This window comes from Artibeus jamaicensis, unplaced genomic scaffold, assembly GCF_021234435.1.
Source record: "Artibeus jamaicensis isolate MK-2021 breed Jamaican fruit bat unplaced genomic scaffold, CSHL_Jam_final contig_1803, whole genome shotgun sequence".
In the NCBI taxonomy this organism is placed as follows: domain Eukaryota; kingdom Metazoa; phylum Chordata; class Mammalia; order Chiroptera; family Phyllostomidae; genus Artibeus; species Artibeus jamaicensis.
In genome coordinates this window covers 4,595,924-4,623,882 of record NW_026521356.1, presented here as the reverse complement: position 1 = coordinate 4,623,882, position 27,959 = coordinate 4,595,924, and the positions used below count along the sequence as shown (strand labels likewise).

Sequence of the window (27,959 nt, the reverse complement as noted above, 5' to 3'; positions counted from 1 at the left end):
TAGGACCCCACTTGTATAACCTTACTTAACCTTAATGACCTCCCTTTTTCCAAATGCAACCACATTGAGGGCCAGGGCTTAAATATGTGAATTTGGGGGACATAGCTCGGTCCATAGCAAGTAGTATTCAGGAGTGATTGGGTCTTCGAATGTCGACTCACTATTTGATTATATTGAATATAATCAATACATCTCCAAATATCTCTGAGTTATGATAGTGGTAATACTGTTTCATATGTACATAAACATGTGTAGCTGACCCTTGAACAATGTGTGGGTGATGGGTGCTGACCTCCCATGCAGTTGAAAATCCAAATGCACTTGAAGTTGGCCCTCTGCATAATCATGGAAAACACAGCTGAACCTTGAAGAAAGCGGGTTTGATCTTCGAGAATCAATTGAACTGGGGCCAGTTGAAACTATCTGTATGTAAGTGGACAAGTACAGCTCAAATGTGCATTTTTTGAGGGTCAGCTATGTATAGCATGTATGAAATACATGTGTGTGTGTGTGTACAGAATACACTACTATTATATGTGTGTGTGTGGGTGGTGTATTGTGTATATGTCCTTATCTTTCAGGTACATGGGAAATATTTATGGGTGAAATCATCTGATGTCTGGGATCTGCTTCAGACAATGTGGGAAAGGGGAGGGAATGTGGCTGCCTGTGGAGCAGGCCTGGCTATGAGTTCATGGTTGCTGGGTGTGGGCCATAGCTTCATGGGGTGCCTTATATTATTCTGTATTAAAGAGTAAAAACAAGAAGGGAGGAGGATTAGTACAATTTAGGGTGGGGAGGAGCCAGGCGTCTGCTGGCAGGACTTGTTCAGGAGAAGCTCTGAGAGAGCGAGCTGTTGGTGTGTGGCCCCGGTTCACAGGCGCTGGAGCCCCCGCGCTGTGCCTGCGCTTTGCATACCAAGTCCCTACACAGCAGGACAAGGACCAGTCTCAACAGAGGGCCCTGGCTCAGAAAGAAAGAGACCAGAGACCAGTGGGAGGGCCCCAAAGGGCCTAAGAGGCTCGAAGGGAGTAGAGGCAGTGGCTGTCTGGGCTACAAAGGCCAGGTGGTGGAGGAGACGTCAGGCAGAGACGCCCCACGTGCTGGGAGCAGGGGAGCCTGGGGGTGGGGCAATCCAAGCATGGTCGTCAAGGCTCCCAGCTGAATCTTTGCTGGCACTGCGCGACATTCCCCTTTGCTTTGGAAACGTGACTTCTTTTGCGTTTCTACTGGGTGACTGAGCAAGTTACTTAACCTCTCTGATCCTCACTTTTTTCTTCTATAAATTGGAAATAATAATAGGATCCACCTCGTAGGCTGCCGTTGTGAGATTAAATGAGAAAATACTTGTAAACCACTAAGGAGTGTGTGTTAACTATTATTATCATCAGAGTTTCAGGGAGGAAGCTGCCCTCCCCTGGGGCAATGGGGTGGAGACAGCAGCCATTGAAATGAGAACCCCAGAGGGGAGGTGAGAGCACCAACGACTCCTCCCTGCCAGCCCTTAAGAGACTTGTGGTTATTTTTAATTTAAAAAAAAATCTTTTTTCTTACAGTAGTGAACAAGGTCAGACAGAGGCAGAAAAGAAGTTGCTGAGAGAGGACCAAGTAGAAGTTCCTGAATCTTGTAAGGGAGAAAGTGTGGTTGGCCAGAGATGCTCGGGCCAAGAATGCAGCTGAGGGCCCAGCTCCAGAAACTACCTCTGGGCCCTGCTGGCCCCTGTTGTGTGGTTTCTGCAAGTGGGGGTCTACAGGAGCGAAAGGTCAGCCCCTGGGAGGGGTCGTGGGGCCAAGCAAGCTCCTCCCCCTTCTGGGAGCGCCAGCCTTTCCCCTTCAGGGCTGTAGCTCTGGAACCACTTCCTCTTTCTTCACTCTGAAGCCAGGAGCAGGCCTGCCCCTGGGCCTGCTGAGCCCTTGGGAAAGAGAGGAGCAGATTCCTGATGCTTTAGCCCACCTGCGACCCCAGGTGGGGGTGGCTGAGTGTGCTGGCTGGAGGCCTCTCTCCCTGCCTCAGGGGACCCCGGAGGCCTGCAGGATGGAGGCAGCGAGTAAGGAGAAGCTGACTTCTGTGTCCAATCTGGTGACTGCATTTGAGAACAGCAGGTATGGGGTGGTGGGGGTGGGAATGATCACCATGGCCAACCGGCTGCCTCCCTTCAGCTCCACTGCCCACCCTGGGCCCCTGGGCAGCACAGGCTGAGGAGCAGGACCGGGGCCACCTCACGCCCTCACGGAGCAGCTCTCTCTCCGGGTCCTGTCCTGGACACCCCCTCCTAACTGGGCAGCACCCACATCGCTTGGTCATGGGTCTTCAGAGCACAGAGAACGTTGTTTGGGCACTGAGGAGCTGGGTAGGGATGAGAGTGTGTGTTGGTGCGTCAGGGAGAATCTAGAAGCGTGTAGTTACAAGTGAGAGTGGGCCGCAGAACCCCACCCATTGTCCTTCCAGCGGAAATTAGAGCTAATACTTATCAAGCACTTATTCCTCATGACTAGAATAACCATATAATTTATCACTCAAACCAGGACATGCTTGACACTGAACATGAATGCCTTTAATTATTTTGGTGGGGGTGGGTAATGGGGAAATATGAGACTACCAGACACACCAGGATGTATGGTCTGCTTACCTACGGGGCCCTGTTCTGAGTGTATTGTATTACTTCATTTAACCATCAAACAGCCTAACGGGTGGGGGGAGGTTCTATTTCTATTTTCATCTTATAGATGAGAAAATAAAAGCACAGAAAGGTGGGGAGGCTTTAAGTGCTCTAAGTTCACTGGCAATGGGTGACGCAGGGCCTTCCATGTTAAGGAGAAAGGCTGGGTCAGGTGTGTGGAGGTCACTGCTGGCTCTGTCAGGGGTGGTGTGTGCGTGCGTGTGGCATTAACCACTCTGCAGGGGTGTTAGGGACCGTCATGGGCGGGTTCTCTGGAAATAGGCTCTGAGGGAGAGATCCATTTCAGGAGATTTCTGGAGGAAGGCAGCATGGGGCAGAGGGAGAAGCTAGACCACTGCGCCCTTGCACCAGAGGCCCCAGCCGGACTCAGGGAGCTCTGGACCGGGCTGCTCGTCAGGTTGTTCCAGTTGAGGAAAAGAAAGGCCCGAGTCCTTTTACCCCACAGGCGCTAGTCCCTGGATGTGGACCTCGGGTGAGGCAGCTCTCCTCCGGGAGGGCAGGTCCCAGCAGGAACCCAGGCAGTGGCCCCTCGGCCCCATACCAGCAGCAGCCGTGGGGAGGACGCCTCCACCCTGAGGGGCTGTGGGCGGCACCAGCCAGCACCACACGGGAACTGTAGCAGACGTGGGGGCCTGAAGGATGATCCCTGTCGGGAAGATTTTTTTCTTCCGACGCTAAGCTTATGGCATTAACAGGATGCCAGCTCGTGGACAGTAGAGACCCCGGAGGGGCCCGGACACTGTGCTGAGGGTACTCAGAGCAGACAAACCTCCAGTGGGCCTGCCGGCAGAAGTGGCATGGGTGGGGACCAAGAGGGCAGTTCAACTTCCTGAGCTGGGTGACCTCGCCCTGCCTCTGCCAGGGTCCTTTGCCAAGCACGTTGTGTTCAGCACCGAGGACAGCTCTAGGAGCCACCTTCCTTGCCCACCGCCCCCTTGGGTGTGGAGAGATGGCATGGCCCAGCCAGCACCCCAGGCATGCCCCGTGGGGACCTTCAGCACGTGTGCCCTGCCCGGCAACACTCCTAGCGGGAGGAGGCAGCCCTCAAACCAGAACTCGGTCAGAGCAGCCCCTGTTGAGAGGGTGAAAGTCACCGCTTACTGTGTGAGGGGCTCTATGCCAGCTGCCTTGGCCAAGGCTTTCTTGTGAGGTCTTCTAGGGCTTTAGCTGATCTGAAACTGAGGGGTGAAGAGGAAAGAGAAGCTGGCCTGGGGCACTGGGAGAGAAATGCAGAAGCTGAAACCACATGTAGAGCAGAAGGCCTGAGGTCCGGCTACTTCCATGAGCTGTAGACACACAGGCTGAGGAACTAGGCACCAGCGAGGGGTGGGAGAGCCTGTGCGGGGCCACCAGGGCTGGATCCTGACCTTCTCTCTGCCACGGACCAGCTGTTGATTTGGGACAGGCCACACTGACTCTCGGGACCTATTTTTCCTTGACTCAAAGGGGCAGGGGCAGGGGCAGTTTGGGGCGAAGGCTCAGGAGCCAGCCCGCCTGATCTGAATCTCACCTTGGCCACCCCCTAGCTGAAAGTGACTTATCCTGTCTGTACCCCAGTTTCCTTAGCTGAAAAATGGGGGTAATGAAGCTTTCTCACAAAATGTTGGAAATTTTGTACCTGGCAGGCTGTCCATTTCCCAGTCTGTCTTCCTCCCCCCACCCACGCTACAGGTGTGTAGGCACAGCTCCCACTGAAAAGCCTCAGCTTCGGCAGCTCCTCCTTGCCTTCACAGTGTTCTCTGGCTCCCACCTTCCCTCGATGTAGCAGGTACTGAGCTTCTAAGGCCTTTCCTGCTGCAGAGACTAAAAGCAGGGGTGAGGTCCACAGGTGAGAGGGATTGGCGGCCAGAGGCTTTGGGGCACTTCACAGCCTCTGTGTGCGTTCCTGGCTGCATTTCAAACAGGGAAGTCTGTAGTTCCCCAGAGAAACAAGCACAGTTCATGGTGATTCATTTCGAAGATTGGAGTTCCTTCCAAGAAAGTATCGGGAGGGAAGTGGATGTTTTACTTAGCAAACTCCTCCTGAGGGCCAGGCACTCAGGGGCCACGGCACCCCTGTGATTTGTATTAATCACCCCAGAATCCTGGCCAGGGGGTTGCTATTCTTTTCACTCTATGGACAGGAAACCCTCAGGTCTACTCTCTTCTCAGAATGCCAGGAGCAGCACCCGGAGCCCACACACTGGAGGCCAAGCGTCACCACCCTGGGGGCGGGCATCCTCCACCCGCTGGGCCGTGGGAGAAGCCCAGCACGGAGGAGGAGGCGGCCCTGGGGTCCGGGCCCAGGACGGTCAGCAGGAGGTACCTGAGCTCCCTGAAGGACAAGCTCTCCAGTGGGGCCTGGAGGAAATCTTGCCAGCCCAGGACCTGCCCTGGGCCAGGGACACAGGTGCCTGGAGGCTGGGGTAGGGGTGGGAAGCTGGGGGTCCCCTGCGCTGACCTCTTCCCCACACACTCTTCCCTATCTGGAAGCTAAATTGTCCTCCTTAAAGGCTTCCGATTAGCTGTCTAGTGTGCACTCCACCGCCGGCATCATTTCATATATCCCTCAGTGCAGGAGTCTTTTAGGCCAGGAAATGCAAACTCAGATAGCTTCAGGAACTTGTCCAAAGCCACACAACTTGGAACAGTCTCCACTTATAAACCAGGTACCCATTCCAGGTGCAGCCTCAGCTTACCCACTGAAGGAGGCAGTAGTTCCCACTAGAAATAGAGGTCAGTACTAATTCCTGCCCTGAGACGAATCTGGGGAAGCTCACCTCCTTTCCCTGGGTTTCATTTGCCTCCTCTGTGCAGTTCAAAGGTCAGGCTGCACCAGCCTCGGACCTGAAGCCAGCCTGCCAGGGATCATGTCCCAGCTCTTCTGCTTACAAACTGTGTGACCTTAGGCAAGTCACTTGAACCTCTTTGGATGATCATAGTGGAATGTTTTGGTTAATAATTACTACATAACAAACCACCCCCACAATGCCATAGTTGAGTACAATTCATTACTTCTTACAATTTTGGGGTTGACTGGAATACTGTTCATTGGTTTTTCTTTTATTTTTTTTAAAGATTTTATTTATTTATTTTCTAAGAGAGTGAGGAAGGGAGGAAGAAAGAGAGGGAGAGAAATATTGATGTGTGAGAGAGACATCAATCGGTTGCCTCTCATACATACCCCAACCAGGGACCACACCCACAACCCAGGCAAGTGCCCCAGCTGGGAATCGAACCAGCGACCTTTCACTTTGCAGGACAAGGCCCAACCCACTGAGCTCCGCCCCCCCCACGTTCCCCCATCCCTGCCGTCAGGGCTGGGTGGTTTCTGTGTTGGTCTCACTTGGGGGTTTGTCCTACTCAGCCAGGGCTTCCATAACAAAACACCGCAGACTTAAACAACGAATTCATTTTCTCACAGTTCTGGAGACTTTAGACTTTGATCTTGGCAGGGTTGGTTTCTGGTGCAGCCTCTCTCCTTGGCTTGCAGGTGGTTGGCTGTCTTCCTGCATGTCCTCACGTGGCCTTTTCTGTGTACACTGTGTTCCCGGTATCTCTTCCTCTCCCTGTAAAAACACCAGTGGTTAGGGCCCTACCTATGTCTTCAGTTAAACTTAACTACCTCCTTAAAGGCCCTATCTCTAAAACAGTCACATTAGAGGTTAGGCCTTCAACATAGGAATTTGAGGGAGATGCAGCTCAGTCCATGACAAGGTCTCCCACGTGGCTGTAGTCAGACAGTGGCTGGGGCCAGGATGGCCACAAAGCTCAATTCTCCAGCCTGGGACCGCCGAAGCCTGGGTTCCGCGGGCATGCGGCTCGGCCAGGAGTCACGGGGCATCTCCTCTCCACAAGGTGTCTCCGGCAGGGCAACCAGGCCTTTGGATACAGGGCTCCCAAGAGAGCACAGGCAGAAGCTTCCAGGTCATTTGGGACTGTGGCCCAGAACTGGCACAGCCTCACTTCTGTCCCATTCTCTCAGTTAAAGCAACCCCAGCGCCAGCCCAGATGCACATTGGGAGAGCTTGAACGGCGGGAGGAGTGTTTCATGGGGTCGTCTTTGGAGACCATGCCCCAGGTCCCCATCAGGAGACCAAAGCTGTCCTCTCATTCTCCCCCAAACCTCCTGCAGGAGCCTGAGGAGAAGAGGATCGTCCAGGAGCTGCTGGAGACGGAGCAGGCCTACGTGGCGCGACTCCACCTGCTAGACCAGGCCAGTGGCTGGGCCGCCCACACCTGAGCCCCAGCACCTGGTCTCCTCACCCGACCCCTGCTGTCCCTCCCTACCCATCTCACCAGAGCTGAGAGTTAGGACCCCCCGATTTGATCCTGGGAAGCCTGAGTCCTGTAACCCCGCTGGCTAGAGTTGGGGCAGAAACCAGGAGTAGCCCGTTAGCGCCACTCCCTGTTCCAAACGTGGTGCCTGGGCCTCGCCTGGGCCTCGCCTGGGCCTCACCTGTGCGAGGACACACCAGCCAGGCCTGCCAGGCCCCACACAGCGTCCTCGTCTGTCATTCCAAAGCAGACACCCTCAGCGTTGTCACCCCTTCACACAGTCTTAAGGAGCCCCCAGGCTAAAGGTTCAATCACCGAACGTCAGCGGAAGAATCTTTAGCCTGACGAAGCCTAAGGCCCAGACAAACTCCAGACTGGCCCATTTCTGACATTCATCAGCTGCCGGCCTTTGGCCAACTCCTCGAATGTCTAGGCCAGGGTTTGCCCATCTGTAAAGTGACCAGAATACCACCTTCCCCACCTACGTCTTCTGGGGCCGTTGTGAGGGTGATGGGAGAGCAGGGAGGTGGACGTACTCAACGCCAGGAGCCTGACCGTGGGGTGTGCTCGTCCCCCTGGTGCTGTGGCTGGCTCCCCCTTGGCCGCAGGCCCAGTGACCCTGTGGTGGCTGCAGGTCTTCTTCCAGGAGCTGCTGGAGGAGGCCCGCAGCAGCAAGGCCTTCCCCGAGGACGTGGTCAGGCTCATCTTCTCCAACATCTCCTCCATCTACCAGTTCCATGCACAGTTCTTCCTCCCAGAGCTGCAGCGGCGGCTGGATGACTGGTGAGGTCCACTAGGAGCCCCGAGCCCCTGACCGCAGCCCTGGCCAGATTGGGGGACAGCCCGCAGGGCACTTGCTGTGTGGCCATGGCAGTCTCCTGTTCTGGGGTCACTGTCTGCACAGCGAGGCACTTGGATGAATGAGCCCTGGGAGGCGGTGTGTGTGTGTGTGTGTGTGTGTGTGTGTGTGTGTGTGCACGTGTGTGTGTCTGGGGGAAGGGGATGGATCAGGTCCTTACTAGGCTGGGTGACCCAGGAGGCCGTACTGACCGAGGGCTTCCTATGTGCCTGGCCCTTCCTACATGGGCTTTACACCTATTAACACAATTTTCCTATCAGCCCCATGTGACGATGGCTTCATGGTCATGCAGGAAACACTTTGTTTTCAGAAGTGATCACTGAAGTATTTAGTGGTAAAATTACTTGCTTTATATATCTTGCCAAAGAAATGCCACAATGTCTGGGATATCCTTTGAAATTCTTCAGCAAAGAAGAATGTTAGTAATTGTTAAATCCAGTGGTGAATATATAGGAGCTCGTTGTTATATTCTTTTTACTTTTGTTTGCTTAAAAGTTTTCATAATATGTCTTTTTTAAAGACAACCCTATAAGGTTACCTACCATCATTTCCGTTTCTCCGGAAGGGAAAACCAAAGTATAGAGAGGTTAGCTGACGTGCCATGGACACACAGCAATAGTACGTGGTGTCGCAGGGTCAGACTCAGGCAGCCAGCTCCTCGCCGCTCTGCTCTGACGGCCCCTGGGCCGAACGACCTTCAGGCCCCGCCCCAGGAGGGCCCTGGCTGTGTCCTGCCCTCTGAGTCTCCGTTTCCTCCTGTCTAAGATGGGCCGAGGACTGTCTGCCCGCAGAGAATTGAATGGATGGAGACCTGCGGTGCTTGGCACGTGGCCCTCGTTATTGTTAGGAGAACGAGCATCGGGTGGCCCTGAAGGCCTGTGCCGGGCACACGCGGTGCAGAGCCTGTGGGGGCGCCAGTCCGTGGGAGCGAGCAGCTTCTGCCCTCACATGTGGGAGGGCGACGTGCCCCCCGTGACTGCACCCAGAAGTGCAGCGGGAAGGCTGTTTTGGGGGTTTCAGGGAGGCCTTCAGGCCAAGGGCAATACCTGGGCGCCCCTCCTGCAGGACAGTCACCCCCCGTATCGGTGACGTGATCCAGAAACTGGCCCCTTTCCTGAAGATGTACAGTGAGTATGTCAAGAACTTTGAGCGGGCCGCTGAGCTGCTGGCCACCTGGACGGACAAGTCTCCTCCCTTCCAGGAGGTTCTCACTCGGATTCAGGTGAGGTGGGGGCGGGGGCTGGGCGGGGCCTGCACCGCCGTCCCACGGGCAGTGGCTCAGCTCCCCCGGTGTTCTGGGGCGCCTCCCAGGCTCAGCGCTTCCACGAGTCCCCCACCCTCCTGCTCTCACCCCACACTCTCCTCTCCTGTGCCTCCCCAAGAGCAGCGAGGCCTCGGGCAGCCTGACCCTGCAGCACCACATGCTGGAGCCTGTGCAGAGAATCCCACGCTATGAGCTGCTACTCAAGGAATATGTCCAGAAGCTGCCAGAAGAGTCCCCGGACCGGGCTGATGCCCAGAGTGAGGACACCCCCAGGGGACCCAGGGGGCTGGGGAGGCCCGAGCTGTTCCCATGTGTTTAATGAGCACCTACTAAAATGGTTATAATGAGCATCGGCTGACAGCTTCGATCGCTGGTGCTTGGTAGACATTACCTCTGCCATTAGCCATTTTTTACAGACAAGGACACTGAGGCCCAGAGAGGTTCCTGGTAATGGACTTGCTCAAGGTTACACAGCCAGAAAGGAGCAGAGCTTGGATTTGGAGCTATGCCTGTAGGAGGCCAAAGCCCATGCCTGTCCAGCACCCACTGGGTCTGGCTCGGCTTGGGGAGCAGTGAGAGACACAGAAGCCAAATGCCTAAACCCTGCCCTTCTGTGGCTTCCAGTCTCCCCACAGGGGTGGGACACAGCCCCCATCATCCAGACACCCCGTGTGCTGGGCTGCACAGGCAGGGCTGCTCCGGGTGCTCACAGCAGGCAGAGGCTACTTTGTCAAGCCTCAAGGACCTCCTGCCTCGGCCACCAGCCCAGATGTTCGGGCTGTAACTCTGGCTCTGTTCCCCACCCCTTCAGAAGCCCTTGACATGATCTTCTCGGCCGCACAGCACTCCAACGCAGCCATCACAGAGATGGTGAGCAGCCGGCCCTCGGTGTGGACAGCGGGCAGCCCCGGGGCCCTGTCACCTCCCTCTGTGCTCTCAGCCCCCAGCCCGCCCAGGTCTCTGCATCTGCTCCTCCCCCGATCCCTGTCACTGGTCCCACTGCCCCTCACCCCTCACCGCCATCCCCGTCCACACAAAGCGAACCTTCTGGAAGGAGGTGGGCCCCGCCTGGCCTTGGCTGAGGGTACGACCTGTCCCCAGGAGCGGCTGCAGGACCTGTGGGAAGTGTACCAGCGACTGGGCCTCGAAGACGACATAGTGGACCCCTCCAACACCCTGCTCCGCGAGGGCCCCGTGCTCAAGATCTCCTTCCGCCGCAGAGACCCCATGGAGCGATACCTTTTCTTGGTAGGGGGATGCTGGGGGGCCCACTGCCCCAGGGAGGGAAGTCGTGGGCCTCACTGCCCGGGTCCTGCCTGCCTGGGTCTACCCAGTGCGGCAGGGGGAAGAGGGAAGAGCCTGCTTCTCGGCCCTCTGCTGCTGTGGCTGACTTTGGACAAGTGCTGCCTCCAGGCCTTTGGGATTCCCAAACAAGGGGTTTCCTAGACATGCCCTAGGAAGCCACAGGGTCAGCATCTTAACCCAGTCTGTTTGGCTCCACAGCCTGTGGTACTATTTGTGCTCTAGGAGCATACAACAGGAGGGATTTGAGTTAGCTACTAGGAAGAACCGCCTGAGTTTGCACTGAAGCAGCCAGAGGTCCTCTGGAAATCTGGAAACTGGTCCTGCCTGGTGGTCAGGAGGAGGGAGCTACTGTCGCATAAGCCCCTGTCCCAAAGTCCCCGTGAGGAAGGCCTCAGGTGTCTGAGCTCAGCTGTGGTCCCTGGATTCTTATGGGTGGGGCAGCCCTGCAGGAACATCCTAGATGTTCCTGGGACCAGGAACAGGCAGGCAGAAAGGGCCAGGCAACCCCTTTCTCACAACCTGTGGCATCCTGGGCGCTGGCCAGAGTGCGGCGAGAGGGGCGGGAGAACAGTGGTGCCGGCCCCCTCAGGGAAGCCCGCCACTGCACACGCTATGTTGTGTCTCCTGCAGTTCAACAATATGCTGCTGTACTGTGTGCCCAGGGTCATCCAGGTGGGCGCCCAGTTCCAGGTGAGGACCCGCATCGACGTGGCCGGGATGAAGGTAAGAGGTGCCCCAACCACCGCTGGGCTCCATCCCGAGGGTGGGCCCAAGTCTGGGAAGTAGTAGGAGGTGCCAAGCGGTGTTCTCAGTCCAGGAACCCAGGCCAGGCAGGGCTCGAGCCAGCGTGGACGGGGAAGTGAGAGGGGTGAGAGCCGTCTCGTTTGTGCTCCCGGCCTTCCTGCCCAGGGCCCTTCCCAGCCCCCAGAGGCCTTTGGGGCACCTGCGCCAGCCTGGCCCCACTTGGCTTTCCCTACCATCTACACCAGTGCTTCCAAAATGTGCATTTGTGCAGGAGCTCCCTGTGGGGGTCTAGTTCAAATGCAGGTTCTGACTCAGTTAGTCTGGGGGTCCTGAGATTCTGCATTTCTAGTCGGCTCCCGGGTGATGCTGACACTGCCAGTCCGCAGGCCACACCTGAGTAGGGAGGGTCTCCACTGCGAGCCGGGTCTCCACCGCCGTCTCCCCACACAGAGATGACGCAGCCGTCCCCAGTGCTGCCCACTGACAAGGCGGTCGCTGTGGATGGGCCCTGCACCGTCGGACCCTCGTGACAGCCCTGTGATGAAGGGGCTCTTATTATCCCCTGCTTTGGGGTTTTTTTAATCTTTTAAAAATATTTTTTTTTATCACTTTAAAAATACAGACCACTCCAAAATCAAACAATATAAACACATGTACAATGCAAAGTCTCCTCCCCACCGCATCCCCGAGGTGCCCTTCCTGGAGGTGGCCTTGGCTTCTCGGGAGGCCTTCGGGAGGTTTCTTTTCCAACACAGACTAACACGGCATTTACCATCGCTTCCTTTTTTTTCACATAAACAGTGAAACCGGTTTTCACGTATACTATTCGGCACTTAGCTTTTTTGACCTGCTGGAGGGATCTGGCTCTGGAGATTGTGAGTTAGCACAGCAGGAGGTCGCCTTCCTTTTGCTCAGCTGCGTAGGGTCCCAGGTGCGAGTGAGCCCTGCGTCACTCAGCCAGGCCTCTCCTCGGGACACTCACACTGTTTTCAGTTGTCAGCCTGCAAACGAGTTGAATGACTGTGTGCAGTTTGCCTTTGTGTGAGTATAGCTGTACTTAATCCTATTTTTTAAAAGATTTTATTAATTTACTTTTAGAGAGAGGAGAAGGGAAGGAGAGAGGAAGAGAAACATCAATGTGTGGTTGCCTCTCGCACGCCCCCTACTGGGGACCTGGCCCACAACTCAGATATGAGCCCCGACTGGGAATTGAACCAGCGACCCTTTGGTTCACAGGCCAGCGCTCAATCCACTGAGCCACAGCAGCCAAGGCTAATTCTATTTTTAAAATAAGGAAATAAACTCTGATACATCGAGACAATGGAATGCTATAAAGCAAAATGAGCTATCAATCTTAAGTGCATATTACTAAGTGAAAGAAGCCAATCTGAAAAGGCTACATGATACCAACTCTATGACATTCTAGAAAAGGCAGAACTGTGGAGATGGTAAAAAGCCCAGTGCTTGCCAGGTGTTAGGGGAGAGAGAGGGATGCACAGACAGAGCACAGAGGATTTTTAAGTCAGGGAAACTATTTTGTATATTATAATGGTATGTGCATGTCCTTATACATTATACATTTGTCCAAACCCGCAAAGCATACGGGCACGAACCTTGCCGAGCACGAGCCCTGACGCACACTGTGAGCCTTGGGTGACAATGACGTGACCGTGTAGGTCCCTCAGTCGTAACGAAGCCCCATTCTGCGGAAGGGTGTTGATAATGGGGGAGGTTATGCATGTGTGAAGGCAGGGAAATCTCCACCTTCCTCTCAATTTTGCTAAGAACTTAAAACTTCTCTTAAACAATTATCCTTACAAAATAAAGAAATCAAAGCCCAGAAGGTTAAGTAACTTGCTTAGAGTCAAACCGGGACTGAAGATTCAGGTGCGGCAAGTCTGGAGCCCCTGTACTAACACCATCCTACATGGACACCTACTAAGGCTTCGCCCAGAGGGACAAAGCGTGTGGCGGAATTGCTGGCACCGCAGAGGAAGTGGTGGGGCCTCCCTGATCACTCCTCCCGGATCCCCCCCCCCCCGCCAGGTGTCTCCTGAGGGCTGGGGCTGGGGGAAGCATGTACAAGCTCTTTTTTCAAAAATGTTCAGCTACAGTTTATATTCAGTATTATTTCAGTATTTATGTTAGTTTCAGATATACGGTATCATGGTTAGACAATCGTAAACTTTACAAAGCATTCTCCCCAATATTTTGGGTGCCTATCTGCACCATGCGTAGTTATTAGAATATGACTGGCTATATTCCCTGTGCTGTACTTCACATCCCCATGACTGTTTTTGTACAGTAACTCCCAGTCTGTACTTCTCAGTCCCTTCACCTCTTTCTCCCTGTCCCCCAACCCCCTCCCCTCTGGCAGCCATAAGTCTGTTCTCTGCATCTATGAGTCTGTTTCAGTTTTGTTTGTTCATTTCTTTTGTTCTTTAGATTTCACATATAAGTGAAGTTATATGGTATTTGTCTTTCTCTGACTATTTCACTTAGTATAATACACTCTAGGTTTACCCATGATGTGGCAAATGGTAATATTTCATTCTTGTTTATGGCCAAGTAATATCCCATTGTATGTATGCATCACAAATTTTTTTATCCATTCATCTACTGATGGACACTGGGCTGCTTCCATATCTTGTAGATTGTAAATAACACTGCAGTGAACATAGGAGTGTAATTTTTTCAAATTAGTGTTTTATTTTGTTTTTTTCAGATAGATAGCCAGAAGAGGAATTTCTGGGTCATAAGGCAGTTTCATTTTAAATTTTTTGAGGTATCTTCATACCACTTTCCAATCTGCATTTCCACTAACAGTGCACAAGGGTTCTCTTTTCTCCACATCCTTGCCAACACATGTTGTTTGTTGATTTATTGATGATGGCTGTTCTGACCAGTGTTAGGTGATATCTCATTGTGGTATTAATTTACATTTCTCTGATGATTAGTGACATTGAGCATCTTTTCGTATGTCTGTTGGCCATCTGTGTGTCCTCTTTGAAGAAATGTCTGTGCAGGTCCTTTGCCCATTTTTTTCACTGGATTTTTTTTTATTTTGTTGATAGTTTCCTTTGCTGTGCAAAACCTTTTTAGCTGATACAGTTTCATTTGTTTATTTTTTTTCTTTGTTTCCCTTGTCTGAGGAGATAAGAGATCAGAGAAAATATTACTAAGAGAAATGTCAGTGACGTTACTACCTATGTTTTCTTCTAAGAGTTTTACGGTTTCAAGTGTTGCATTTGTCATTAATTCATTTTGAGTTTATTCTTGTATACAGTGTAAGAAGGTGGTCTAGTTTCATTTTCTGCATGTATCTGCCCAATTTTCCCAACACCATTTGTTGAATACACAGTCTTTACTCCATTGCATGTTCTTTCCTCCTTTGTCATATATTAATTGACCATATAGGCATGAGTTTATTTTTGGGCTCCCTATTCTGTTGTTGATTTATGTCTGTTTTTATTCCACTACCACGCTGGTTTAATTACTGTGACCTCATAGTGTATATAGATTGACATCAGGTAGCACAATACCTCCAACTTTGTTCTTTCTCAAGATTGCTGTGGCTATTTGGGGTCTTTTGTGGTTTTATATAAATTTCAGGCTAATTTGTTTGAGTTCTGTAAAACATGCCATTGGTATTTTGATAGGAATTCCCTTGAATCTGTAGATTTGGGCAGCGTGGACATTGTAATGATGTTAATTCTTCCTGTCCATGAGCGCACTACATGCTTCTATTTATTTGTGTCTCTTTAGTTTCTGCAGTGTCTTATAATTTTCTGAGTACAGGTCTTTTACCTCCTCAGTTGAATTTATTCCTAGGTATTTTAGATGCAATTTTAAATGGGATTGTTTCCTTAGTTTTCCTTCTTTGATAGTTCATTATCAGTGTATAAAAGTGCAACTGATTTCTGAGTACTTATTTTGTATCCTGCTCCTTTACCAAGTTCGCTGACCAGTTCTAGTAGTTTTTTTGGTGGAATCTTTAGGGTTCTCTAGATATGGTATCATGTCATCTACAAATAGTGACAGTTTTACTTCTTCCTTTCCAGTTTGGATGTTTTTTATTTCTTCTTCTTCTCTGATGGCTGGGGCTGGGACTTCCAGCACTATGGTGAATAAGCTGGTGAAAGTGGGCATCCCTGTCTTGTCCGCTTAAGGGAAAGACTTCGTTTTTTCCTGTTGGGTATGATGTTAGTCATGGCTTTGTCACATGTGTCCTTATTCTTTTGCAATATGCTCCCTCTATTCCACTTTGCTGAGAGTTTTTATTATAAATGGGTGCTACGTTTTACCAAATGCATTTTCCGCATCTATTGATATGATCACATGATTTTTATCTTTCATTTTGTGGATGCGATGTATTATGTTAATTGATTTGCAAATATTGTACTGACCTTGCATCCCTGGAATAAATCCCACTTGATCGTGGTGTTTGATCTTTGGAATACATTGCTGAATTTGGTTTGCTAATATCTTGTTGAGGATTTTTGCATCTATGTTCATCAGGATATTGGCTTATAATTTTCTTTCTTTGCAGTGTCTTTGTCTGGTTTTAGAGTTAGAATGATGCTGGTGGCATGTACAGGCGTGTGTTTCTGGGAGCCTCAGAGAGTGGGACTGAGAAAGGCAGGTTTGTGGGGAGTTAGTTACATAGACCAGGGTGTCAAATTCATTTTCACCAGGGGCCACATCAGCATCACGGTTGCCTTCAAAGGGCCGAATGTAATTTTAGGACTGTGTAAGTGTAACTACTCCTTAACTGTTAAGTGAGAGCTTGGTGCTGCTGCCAGGTGGAAACAAGGTGCTGGGCTGGATAAAACAGGTGAAGGGCCAGATTCAGCCCGCGGGCCTTGTGTTTGCCCCCTGTGACGTAGATGGACAAATAGAGATGGGCGGCCCTGTCTTAGGACTGGCAGAAACCCAGGTATAGAAAAGAATAGGCACAGATCAACAGATAGAAAAGCCAAGAAATATGAAGACTAAAACAGAGTCATCAGAAAAAATACATACAGATGAGCTGGGAGTGTCAGGCACTCAGGGCTCGTAGGCCCAGTGCGTGCTGGCTCCCTGGAGCCTGCCAGTCCCACAGAGGTGTTCCCCACAGGGCCCGTTTGGTGCCCCAGAGGCCACACAGCACCCTCTCCTGGATGGCACAGGCCTGCCAGATGGAGAGCGGTCCACACGCCTGTGTCTGCATGGGAACATTGTCTGCATCTGAGGTTCGGAGGCAGATCTGGTTGTCGGCCACCATGACATTTCCCACGGACCTACAAGCCCCTGGCTTCCTCCTTCCCGGGAGTCAGGGAGGCCTCTTTCTCAGCAGCTGCTTCTCCCAAGGTCTGGCTCCTAAGGCTGTGCCATTCCACACAGGGCCAGCCTGGGAAGAAGGAAGGGATGTGAGATACACACACACGCAGGGTCTCTGTGTACAACTGTGCAGGTTGTGCTCTGCACAAGCACACCTCATCTCAGTTGAGCACACCTCATCCACAGCAGCCAGCATAGATGGTATAGTCATGACTCTCACTGTCCAGCAGAGGGCAGTCAAGTGTCTTGTTCCAGGAACACTGGACTAGTATGCTAGTTTGCCAACAGATGTCAGTAAGGTGTTTTGAGGAAGTGGTGTCTTTGGCTAGTTGGCACAAAGGTACCATATAGGCTGCAGGGGCCTGAACCGGCCCAGGCTTGGGCAGTCAGGAAAGGGATCTCCAGAAACCATCCTTTCTCTCTACAGAGGTACACAGTCCTGGACCCAAGGCAGGAGCTACCCCATTTCTATAAAATGCATCATATTTTCCTACCTCTCGACTCCAAACCTTAGGTTTCTCCCTTCTTTTCCCTCTCGCCTCTCCCTCACCCAATAAGTCATGGAGTCTTGCCAGATTTCCTAATATTGTTCCTCAGGTAGAAACCTCTTTTTCCTCCCCAGGTGCAGGCAGGCCTCCAGCATTTCGGGTATCACTTCCACACTGGCCTCTGGGATACTGGTCTGTCCCATTTCCCCCAGACCCACCCCTTTGTCCCTTACACTCAGCTGCAGGAGTGACTTCCCAAACACGTCTTTCCACATGAGCTTCTCCATTTACAAACCCTCAGAGCGTCCCCATTGCCAAGAGTGTTAAGTCCAAATCTCATCAGGCCGTTACAGAGTGGGGCAGACCGGTTTCGTGGGCCTGGCGGGACCTGGTGTGAAGAAGGGTGTTCCCAGAGTCCACTGGGATGTGGTGAGCCGCCACATATGGCAGGTCACACGTGGCAGTGGCCAGCAGAGGGGGCTCAAGTGTCCGATGGATTCCATGACAACAAAATCCCCCCATGCCAGGCCTCCTGGGCTCTAAGTTTGTGTCTTCACTTCCCTCTGTGACTCTCCACACTGCTTGAGAGAGGTCTGTGCTTCCAGGACTATGAGCTCGGGTGGAAATAGATGTTCTTCCATTTTACCCTTGGAGGCCAAAGACCTGAATTTTCATTCTCATTCCGCCATTTAGGTGCTGTGTTACCTCAGGCAGATCTCTTGCCCTCTCTGAGTCTTCATTCCCTCATCTCCTAAATGAGGGTGATAATATCTGCCTCACAAGATTGCTGTGAAGGTTTTCTTTAACTTTTTACGAACATTCTAACTGAGAAAATAGAACCCCATGTAACTCATCAACTGGTTTCAACAATTGCCAACTCAAAGCCAGTCTTATTTCCTCAGCATTTCTCCTCTGAATTCTCTTTTATCACTTAAAAGCAATCCCTGTGACATAATTATTTCACCTGTAAATACTTCAGTATGCCTGTCAGATATTAGAACTTTGGCGGGGTTGCCCTAAAAGATGACAAAAATACCATTATTACATCTGACAAGTGGATAACAATTATTTAGTCACATCAAGATCCTTCAGCCCTGGCTGGTGTGGCTCAGTGGATTGCATGCTGGCCTGCGAACCAAAGGGTCACTGGTTGGATTCCTGGTCAAGGCACATGCCTAGGTTGTGGCCAGGTGCCCGGTAGGGGGCGTGTGAGAGGCAACCACATTGATGTTTCTCTTCCTCTCTTTCTCCCTCCCTTTCCCTCTCTAAAAATAAATAAAATCTTTAAAAAACATCCTTCAGTTTTCCTTGACTGTCTCAGAAATGCGTTTTCACAGCTGATCTGTTTCAATCATTTGTGATATGCTTCTTACATCCCTTTTAATCCACTACACTTTCATTTCCCACTTTTTTTCTTCTTTATTTGTTGAAAAAATCAGATCATTTCTCTGGTAGAGGTTTTCATAGTCTGGATTTTGCTGACTGCACCCCTATGGTGTCATTTAACATGTCCTGCGGCCTTACATATTTCTTGTAAACCGGCAGGGAACCCAGAGGCCTGACCATATTCAGCCACGCAGGAAGCTGTAGCTGGAGACAGACATCGCCCTCGGGGGCACGTAATGGCTTTTAAGTGTAGGATTGATCGGTGGGTTCAGCAGTTGTGCGGATCGAAGGAGAGCATGTGTGGAGAGCCCCGGACTCAGTTCGGGGGCTGTCACTTAGTAAGCTCTCTCTGAGTGGCAGCTTTCGTAATGGCCTTGGGACCCTGTGGCATTCTGGGCAAGAGGATGGTGAAAGCCAAGGAGGAATCGATTGCCCAGTTCATGGATATTTTTGAGGGTGGATCTCTGTGGTCTGTGAATTGGGTAATCGGTTCCTTCATCCACTGTGTGGGGAAGGACAGCGATTTTCAACCAGTGCGCTGCGAGAGTTTTTAAAACATGCACTACCCAACTGTTTAGTCAGGGCACTGACCTTTTTTCCCTCAGGTTGTCAAATTAAAAAATGACAACAGCCAACACAACATAACCGTTGGTGTGAATGGATCAAAATTGTACCTGGTTTTTGATCAGATCAGCCAAAAAAGCATAGTTTGGCATGCTGCAGAATTTTAGTAGTTCGTTTGTGTGTGCCATAAGATGAAAACACGGAAAATCGCTGGGGCAGAGGGTCTCACTGTAGGCCTTAGATCTGCCCGCGCAAAAGCTGTCCCCAAGCCCAACCTGGGGCCCAGTTTTCATTTCTGGTGAAGCCTTTGTCAGGAACTGTCACCCCTACTCATGCTGGGTCAATTCAGCAGCTGCTCAAATCCCAGGAGCCCTCAGCGCCACTTTTATAGAGCAAGGCCCAGGGCAGGTGCGTTTGCTTGGCCTTGGGGAGGCGATGAACAAGCTCCCTATCCCTGTCCCAGGAGTTTGAACTGCCCCTTGGGCACGATCCGTCTCCCACCCCACAGTGCCTGGGGGGTGGGGCAGGGGACAAGCCTGAACCTCGCCCTCCTATTTCCGAGCAGGTGCGGGAGCTGACTGACGCAGAGTTCCCACACTCCTTCCTGGTGTCCGGGAAGCAGCGCACCCTGGAGCTGCAAGCCAGGTAGGTGGAGAGCTAGGGGCGGGGAGGCAAAAAAAAAAAAAAAACTGGGAGGGGCCACTTCCCTAACACCAGCGTTCACTTTCCGAGCAGGTCCCAGGAGGAAATGATTTCCTGGATACAGGTATCAGACCATTCCAAGGCCCTTAGGATTCTGACCCCCGCCCCACCCCCAACCGGGCTGAGGAGGAGGGAGGGCTGTATGCCTGGGGGAGGGAAGGGGAGGGACCTGTGCATCTGCCCCTGCCTAGCTGCTCCCTGCTCTTCCTTCAAGAGGAGCTCTGTGGCAGTTTCAAGGCAAACCTAAGTCCAAACCTTGCTGTCCCTCACTGTCTAGCTGGGACAAATCACTTAATATCCCTGAGCCTCAGTTTTCACATCTGTAGTCTGGGAGTGGTGCTCTCTCTTCCTTAAGTCAGCCAGTGTGTTGCTGAGAGTCCAGTGCATGGCACCCAGGAGGCTTTCAGCAGTGTTTGTTGAGTGTGTGGATGGATGACAGATGAACGAGCTTCCCCGCCACCCATTTAACCAGCTCCATGTGCCCCTGTCCAGGCCTGCCAAGCAGCCATTGACCAAATCGAGAAGCGGAATGAAACCTTCAAGGCTGCAGTCCAGGGCCCTGAGGGAGACACCCAGGGGCAGGAGGTGAATGAAGACTTTTTGTTCTTCCCTGGAGACTCACAGGGCTTGAAGGGCCCCAGGAAGCCCACCCACCCACCCCAACATCCCCCTACTTGGAGGCTCAGTGCCGAAGGTCCCCATTAGCCAACAGTTCCTGTGGGAACTGTGTACACGACTCGCTGCAGGAAGGACTTTGTGACTAGACGGCCCTGGCTGTGGGGGTGTTGCAGGTCTGGGTTTGAAGGTGCCTGAGAAATGTGAGACCTGGGGAAGGTCTCCATCCCGGGTGGCGGGGGGAGGATGGGGTTGGGGACACTGTCGGTGACTAGATTTCAAATCTGAGCTCTGACCTCTGGCTTGCCGGGTGTCTCTGCTGAGTCGCTCACTTAACCCCTCTGGGCCTCAGTTTGCTCACCTGTAAAACAGGAGCGGTAGCACCTGACCTACCCTACCGCCTTCATCAGTTCAGTCAGCTCCATGCGGAGGGCACAGGGAAGCACCTCGCACAGAATCCCCCACAAGCAGGCGGGGAGGGGCCCAGCGCTCGGGGAGTGGGCAGGGGGGTCACGAAGTGCCCGTCCCGCGGCCCCACAGCTGCAGTCTGAGGAGCTGGGCCTGCGGGCGCCACAGTGGGTCCGGGACAAGATGGTGACCATGTGCATGCGCTGCCAGGAGCCCTTCAACGCCCTGACGCGCCGGCGCCACCACTGCCGGGCCTGCGGCTATGTGAGTACCCCCGCCAGCACCCCCCACCTCCCCACCTACTCGGCCTGCCTGAAGCCGTGCAGCCCAGGAACGCTGGCACTGGCGGGAGCTCTGCGCCGGGGTTTTGAGCTGCTCGTCTGGCCCGCACAGTGCCCACCTGTGAGGCAGGACCTGCATCATCCCATTTTACGCATGGGGAGGTGAGGCTCAGAGAGTCTAAATGACTCGCTCGGGGCACTCCTCAAGGTGCTATTAACTCACCTGCCTTCTTTCCACCACTTCCCAGACCCAGCAGCAGGAATGGTCTCCAGTTTGAGGGCCAGGGTCACACAAGCCCCTCAGCCCCCCTCCAGCCTTGCACGCCCCATGTCATCAGCTCTGTGCCTGTGACACACACCCCTCGTTGTCCTCTCTTCATGGCTGACCTCTGCTAACTGTCCTCTCATCCTCTTTGCAAGTTCTCGGTGCTCCAGCATCTGACCAGTTCTGTTGCTAACGCTGCCCACCAGGTTCAGGCCTCAGTTTCCTCACCTGTACGATGAGGGTTATAACACCTCCCTCCAGGGTGGTAGTGAGGACCCAACAAGAAGGCGCACCCTCCCCTCTCCTTCTCCTCCTTTCCTTCCCCCTCCTCAAGAGCTCAGGGGGTGCTCACTCAGAGGAGCAAGTCAGCAGCCGACTGAGGAAGGCACCTTCCCAGTCCGGGCTGAGCTTGCCTGGCGTTTTAACCACCCGCTGCACTTGAGCTGTTCCCTGCCGACATCACAACTCCCTCCATGTACTCTGCAAACAGAGAAGCCCTTACGACCTTAGTCTTCAACGACCTCTGGGGCACAGGGGCCAGCTGGGCAGGTTGGGTCAAGGAGGCGTCCCCATATTGTGTTGACATACAGTGAGTGCACAGAGTAAGTGTCTAGGACAGGGACACACCTATGCTGAGACTCAAGCGGTGAGTTATACCCTGGATCTGGGAATTAGCTACTGTTCTTGGCGACTATGTCTGTAAAATAAGAGTTGAGTTCATTCACACTTGTGACTTAGTAAAGTACTTCCTAAAATATAAATAAATGGTTAAGAAATATAAAAAGCCACAAGAATAATATAACAACTTGGCAAGCAGGCGCATGGGAGAAGTAAAATATTCTGATAACTAAATGAAATGTATGATCCTTAACTGAATCCTAAATTGGAAAACAAAACCCACCAAAGAAATCATTTTCGAGACCATAGGTGGAAATTTGATTACGAGCCATGGGTGAATAGTAATTTTGTACCGATGTTCCATTTCCTGAGTGTGATCACAGCCTCATGGACAGGCAGCGACTGTTCTTGTTTTGGGGAGGCACCAGCTACGTATTTAAGAAGAAGGTGTCATGATGACTATAATTTATACTTAAATGGTTTAGGAAAAATAAAATACATACAGAGAGCTAAAGCAAGGGCAGCAAAAATGTTAACAGCTGGGCCATTGAGTGGTGGCAGGGTATCACTGCATTACTCTGAACTTGTCTGCAGGTTTGAAATTTTTCAAAATAAAACGCTGGTAGAGCAGAAAAGAAATACTAATAATATTTTTAAAAGTAAAAAGATACTCTCAAGGTAGTTGAAGTCCCTGTGTGAGGAGAATGTGAGGCGTCCTTGGCCCGATTTTGGTTTTTTCTGCCTAGCCGTACCTCTGTACTCCGTGAGTCATCCTCTCGAGCTTTGGTGCCCAGTTTCTGTCTCCCGCTGGCCGGGCGGGAGCCCCGGTGAGGGCGGGGCAGGCCCAGGCCCTTCTCCTGCAGGGCCCTCCCAGTCACGTGCTGTGCTGGGCACACCCAGGAGCTCACCGAGGCATAGCCCCCACCCTGGTCTCTATCTCTTGCTCTCATTTCCAAGCCCATATCCTGGACTCACAGTGACACCCCAGTGTTCCTGGAAGTCACATCCCACGGCACCCCATGTTTCTTTCCAAGTCTTGTCATGCCTCTTTCACCTGGTCTCCCCAGCACAACCCATGTCGGCATTCTTGGGGGCCTCTCCAAGGTGGACCCACTCCACAGAGTACCCATGGCAGGTCTTCTTGGCAAAAACAACCAGCCTATCATTTTTACATTAGAACATGTTTGACTCTAAGATTGAGCAGAGCGCAAAATTTGCATGCACCTTAAAGCTAAACTGCAGAAATTGAAGGACATGTCCTGTGGGTGGAGGGCCGGTTGCTGCCTGTGAGCTGCGTGGCCCTTGGCAAGGTGCTGCGTGGCTGCCCCTCTGGGATGCCCTGCTGCTCCCTGTGAGGCTAAGGGGATAAAGACCCCAGCACTGTGCAACCAGTGGGCTGCTGGGAGAGTCTGGTGAGGTGGTAGAGGGGACGGAGGGCACTTGGAGACGTGAATCAGATATAAGAGGTGTGTGCCGGGCAAGCCCCTGGGATTAACAGCTGCCTTCACTGAAGGAGAATCTGAAGGGGAGAGAAGTTGAGGCACCTGCAGAGGGGGCCAGGTGTCAGCTCCCAGCTGCGGAAGCCCAAAGTGTGAGCTCTCCTCCTGCATCTTGAGCTCCAGGCAGCTGGCTCTCTGCCAGCACAGGGCACTTCCCCTCGCTGCCTGCATTCCTCTCCTGAATCTCGCTCTTTCTTCCTGTTGCCCTTGGTTGCTCTCACACCCCCACCCAGCCGAGGTACAAACATGGTCCCCCCAGCCTCACCGAGGCCCCAAGCCCCTCCTGCCCCTCCTCCCTCAGGTGGTGTGTGCCAGGTGCTCCGACTACCGGGCTGAGCTCAAATATGATGACAACAGGCCCAACCGAGTCTGCCTCACCTGCTACACGTTCCTCACCGGAAACGTGCTCCCTGAGGACAAAGACGACAAGAGGCGGGGCATCCTAGAGGTGAGGGCCACTCTTCCCCTTCATTCAGCAGAAGTTTACGGAACTCCCGCCGCAGTGGGCACTGTCCTAGGTGCTGAGGAAAAGCCAGCCGCGGCCACGTTCTCCCTCCTCTCTCTACCCTTCACCCCCTCCGCCACCAGAGCCGGGCCTGTCACCAAAGGAAAGCAATCTGGGACTCCAGGCTGCCATCCAGGCCCTTCCACTGCCCCCTGGTCCCACGGTGCAGCCTCTCTGGACAGTGTTTGTTCCCACTCCCATCCTTGCCCCATAGTCCCAGGAGCTGAGGAGAGCTGTTGTTGCTGAGTCCTTATCACAGACTGGGAGACGGAGGCCCCAGGTCAGGGCCCCACTGCTGGGAACAGGCAGACTGGAGACTCCATTCTAACTAGAAGGGACTTCAGGGACCAGACCCAGAGAAGCGACATGCCCAAGGTCACCCAGTGAGTTGGGAGCCAGCTCTCTAACCTTGCCACAGATGTCCTCTCTGCTGCCCTTGGGACCTGGCTGAGCCCCTCCCGCCCCTCAGGGGCTCCCCAGGCTTCTCCCTCACTGCTGGTCAGCGCCAGTTAGGCACCGGCTGTGTTCAGCCTTGTGCTACAAATACCATGTAACCCAGCCCGGGTGCCGATTACCGCTGCCCTCTGCCCCTCCCCCACTAAAGGCCAGGTGGACATCCCACGTCCCCGAAAGGGAGAAGACCCCAGCCTATTCCAGTGTATGTGGCTCCCAGGTTTCAAGTGGGTCCTTTCCATGGGCACCTACCTGCTTTCTGATCCACCCCATTATCCTCAGTCCAGCCCCTGCTCACGCCCTTCCTGGCCATCGGGCAACACAGCCTGCTCCTGGAAAGAGGGGATGGCCAGCCCTTTCTCGGGCCCCGACTGTGTTTCCTGTGGGCGGCTTTCAGGTGATAAGCTCTCCCAGCACCTGCCCCAAGTTTAGGTAGCCAGGGCTTGACCGCGACTCTGCCACCGGCCAGCTGTGTGACCACAGGCTCACAAGGGGACCTCTCTGAGCCTCAGGGACAAATAACCGCCCCTTGCAGGATTGCTGCAGGACTAGAGACAGTGACTGTCCCACCCCCAGGCCAATGTCTGTCACCTAGTGTGTCTGTCACCTAGTGTGCGCTCTGTTCTCTGGCTTTAGAAGGGGTCCGTGTCGGGGTCCGAGCAGAACCTCGTGTGCGGCTTCCTGCAGCTCCTCGGGGACAAGTGGGGCAAGAGCAGCACCCGGGGCTGGTGTGTGATCCCCCGGGACGACCCCCTCGTGCTCTACGTCTATGCTGCCCCTCAGGTAATGCCTCCGCCTGCCCCCACCCCCCCACACAGGTCTGGGCCTTCTCACGGCGTGTGGGGTGGGGGGAGGGGGGCACTGTGGCCCCAGTATCTCAGAGGCAGAAACTGAGGCCCACTGAGGACAGGGTTCTCTGGAGTCACAGCATTAGTGGCTTTCAGAGTTGGGCCCAGTCTCCAGGACACAGCGGCTTTGTTCTCCAGAGACAGCAGGTTCTCTGCCCTGGTGCCCTTCTGGCCGCCCTCCTGCCTCACGGGTGTGTGGGAAGTGGGAGGCAGGTATGTGGCCATGACCTTCAAATGACTGTCCGGGGTGGTGGGGCCGAACGGGAGGACAGCGGCCCACGGCTCTCTCCCCCTCTCAGGACATGCGGGCCCACACCTCCATCCCCCTGCTGGGCTACCAGGTGACTGCCGGGCCTCAGGGGGACCCTCGAGTCTTCCAGCTGCAACAGTCAGGCCAACTCTACACGTTCAAAGCCGAAACGGAGGAGCTGAAGGGCCGCTGGGTGAAAGCCATGGAGCGGGCAGCCAGTGGCCAGACCCCCGGGGAGCCCGGGGACGGGGACCTGTCTGACTGAGCCCCGCCGGCTGCGCCCCTCAGCACCTGGCTCCTGCCCCGGCCGGCCGCTGTGGCCTCTGTGACCCACCACCCAAGCTGAGCTTTACACAGTTGACTTCTGGTCATCTGTGCCCAGACCGTGTGTCCTTTGGGAAGGCGGGTGTGGTGGCCAAGCATGCGGTTTGCCCAAGGTTGAGGGGATTCCTGGGACATGGGACTTTCTGTGGTAGAACCAGAAAAGTCCAAGGTCACCAAGGACTGGTGGTCACCAGCGTGGTTCTCACCCTGGGCTACATATCAGTACCACCAAGATCTTTAAAAATTATGCCCATAAAAATATATACATAAACTAAAACTACCAGTGCCTGTAGCCACCACCAAAGATTTCTGATTTAATTGGTCTGGGGTTGGGGAGGCCTGGGTGTGTCTCGGGAGCAGCCCCACAAGTCTAAGCGCAGCCTGGGTTGCCCAGGCGAAGGAGAAAGAGAGCCACGGCCCCTGGCTGGGCACCTACCGTGATGATAACAACAACAAATAATAAGGAACGTCCGCTGGGCCAGGCACTGGGCTACGTACTTGACGCAGACTATCTCATCTCACCCTCAGGAGTTGTGACCCCGCTTTCTGGGGGACACTGCATCTCAGAGCGGTCCAGTCATTGGCTCGAGGTCCCACCGCTAGGGGACACCAGGGCCAGGGTTGAGCCTGGCACACCAAGGTCAAAACTCTGTCAGGTAGCAGAGCACTGGGGCAAGCAAAGAGGGGAGTCAAGTGGAAAATGAAAAGGGGGGAAGGAGTGACGAAAAGGTGGGGGAGACAGGAGAGGAGCAGTGGAAGGAGGAGGGGAAGGCAGGTGCCTCTGTTAGGCCCCTGGGCTGTGGGTGAGGCTGCTTTTTCATAAGGAACCACCAGGGGGTGGCAATGGTCAGCCAACTGCACGCCGGGCCCCAGGCGGGGCCCTGACACCCCAAGTCCTTTCCATCAGGTCCAGACACCGCCAGGCTCTGCCCGTCAAGAGGGGCAGACGGACAAGTCATAGATCTTTGCCTGCTTCCCGGCCTGGCACTTTGCCTGTCCCCAACCCGAGGCTGCCTCCTTCCTGTGGGGTGATTTGAAAGCCCAAGGAAACCTCACTGGCACAATCACTGGGAACCAGGCTGGCCACGAGTTCATCCAGTCGTTCAACAAGTGTTTGTTGAGCATCTTCTACGAGCCAAACTCGGTTTCTATACTGGGGATACAGCAGTCAACAAGACAGACAAAAATTTCGGCCTTTATGGAGTTTGTGTTCTAGTGGGGGAGATAATCAACAACGTAAGTAGGTAGAATGTAGAGCCATCAGTTGTGATAAGTGCTTAACTATGATGATGAACCATCCTGGACTTTCCTAATTCTACAACCAAAAGTCTCAAGTCCCAGGAAACGCTGCAGTTCCAGGCAAACCAGGATGGTTGGTCACCCTAGCAGAAGCAAAAAAAGCAAGAAGGAGAATGAGGGGGAATGGGATGTGTGTGAGTGTGTGTGTTTAAAAGGAAAATCAAGGAAGGCCTCGCTGAGAATTTGATGTTTGAAAACAATCACAAGGAGGGAAGGGAGCTACACAGATATCTGGGGAAAGAGCATTCCGTGTGGTGGGAACAGCCAGTGCAAAGGTCCTGTGGTGGGAGCCTGCCGAGTGTCTGCAAAGAACAGCGAGGGGGTGAGTGTGGCTGGATCAGAGAAGACGGGCAGGTGATCGAAGGAGAAGACGCTGATCATCACTAAACTAAAGTCAGGGGTCGGGGGAGGCAGGTGGGAGGCCTTCAGAGGGCTGAGGGAGAGCGGAAGCCGTCGGAGGGGTCGGCTTCATTTTAATAAACACTCCTGCTGCTTGTTGTGTTGCAGAGACCGAAAGGTGTGAGGGTGGAGGCAGTTTACGGGCCATGCAGCAGTCCAGGTGGGGCAGGTGGGGGCCACATCAGGCTGGAGCCCTGAAAGGGGCGGGAAGGGACAGCACTCAGGCTGGCTCTTGAAGGTGGATGGAGGAGATTCCCCTGCAGAGTGAATGTGCAGGAGAAGAGGAGCCAGCGGAGACCTGGGGCCTCTGACCTGAGAGCATGGAGGACTGAGCTGCCACTGACCGAGCGAGATGAGGGACTGGAAGGGAGGGTCAGGAGCGGCAGCAGTCAGGAGCTCTGCCGTGACTAAGTCAGAGCTGAGCTGCCCCTCACAGTCACAGCACCAGGGGGTGCCTGAGCTCAGGGGCCGGCTATGACCTGGGAGGTTAGTGAGGGAGCTGTCGTCCCAGAGATGGGGTTTAAAGTGTGTGTGAGACAGAAGGAAGAGGTCCACCAACCCGGCCCTGCGCACCCCAGCATTTTTAATGTGCGTGTGCAAAAACTCTAACTACGCTCACCCAGACA

General features: G+C 53.4%; 1 protein-coding gene across 3 annotated transcripts; it reads left to right on the top strand.

Annotated features, from left to right (window-relative positions):
• The first annotated feature begins 1,574 nt into the window (after positions 1-1,574).
• FGD2 (FYVE, RhoGEF and PH domain containing 2) lies at positions 1,575-26,053 on the top strand. 3 transcript variants are annotated; one of them, XM_053671361.1, is made up of 18 exons: positions 1,575-1,763; positions 1,880-2,103; positions 4,833-5,070; positions 6,796-6,876; positions 7,573-7,721; positions 8,863-9,019; positions 9,180-9,318; positions 9,873-9,931; positions 10,163-10,309; positions 10,997-11,089; positions 19,433-19,512; positions 19,603-19,633; positions 20,062-20,154; positions 20,725-20,856; positions 23,557-23,703; positions 24,853-24,996; positions 25,200-25,274; positions 25,361-26,053. In XM_053671361.1, exons 1-18 carry the CDS (start codon positions 1,656-1,658, stop codon positions 25,574-25,576), a joined length of 2,313 nt encoding a protein of 770 aa, XP_053527336.1. In that variant the 5' UTR covers positions 1,575-1,655; the 3' UTR covers positions 25,577-26,053. The 3 variants fall into 3 exon arrangements, with proteins under 3 accessions (XP_053527336.1, XP_053527331.1, XP_037002115.2); XM_053671356.1 differs by having other exon boundaries at positions 1,577-1,763; positions 24,850-24,996; positions 25,361-26,048; XM_037146220.2 differs by lacking the exon at positions 25,200-25,274 and having other exon boundaries at positions 1,581-1,763; positions 24,850-24,996; positions 25,361-26,044.
• The last annotated feature ends 1,906 nt before the right edge of the window (positions 26,054-27,959 follow it).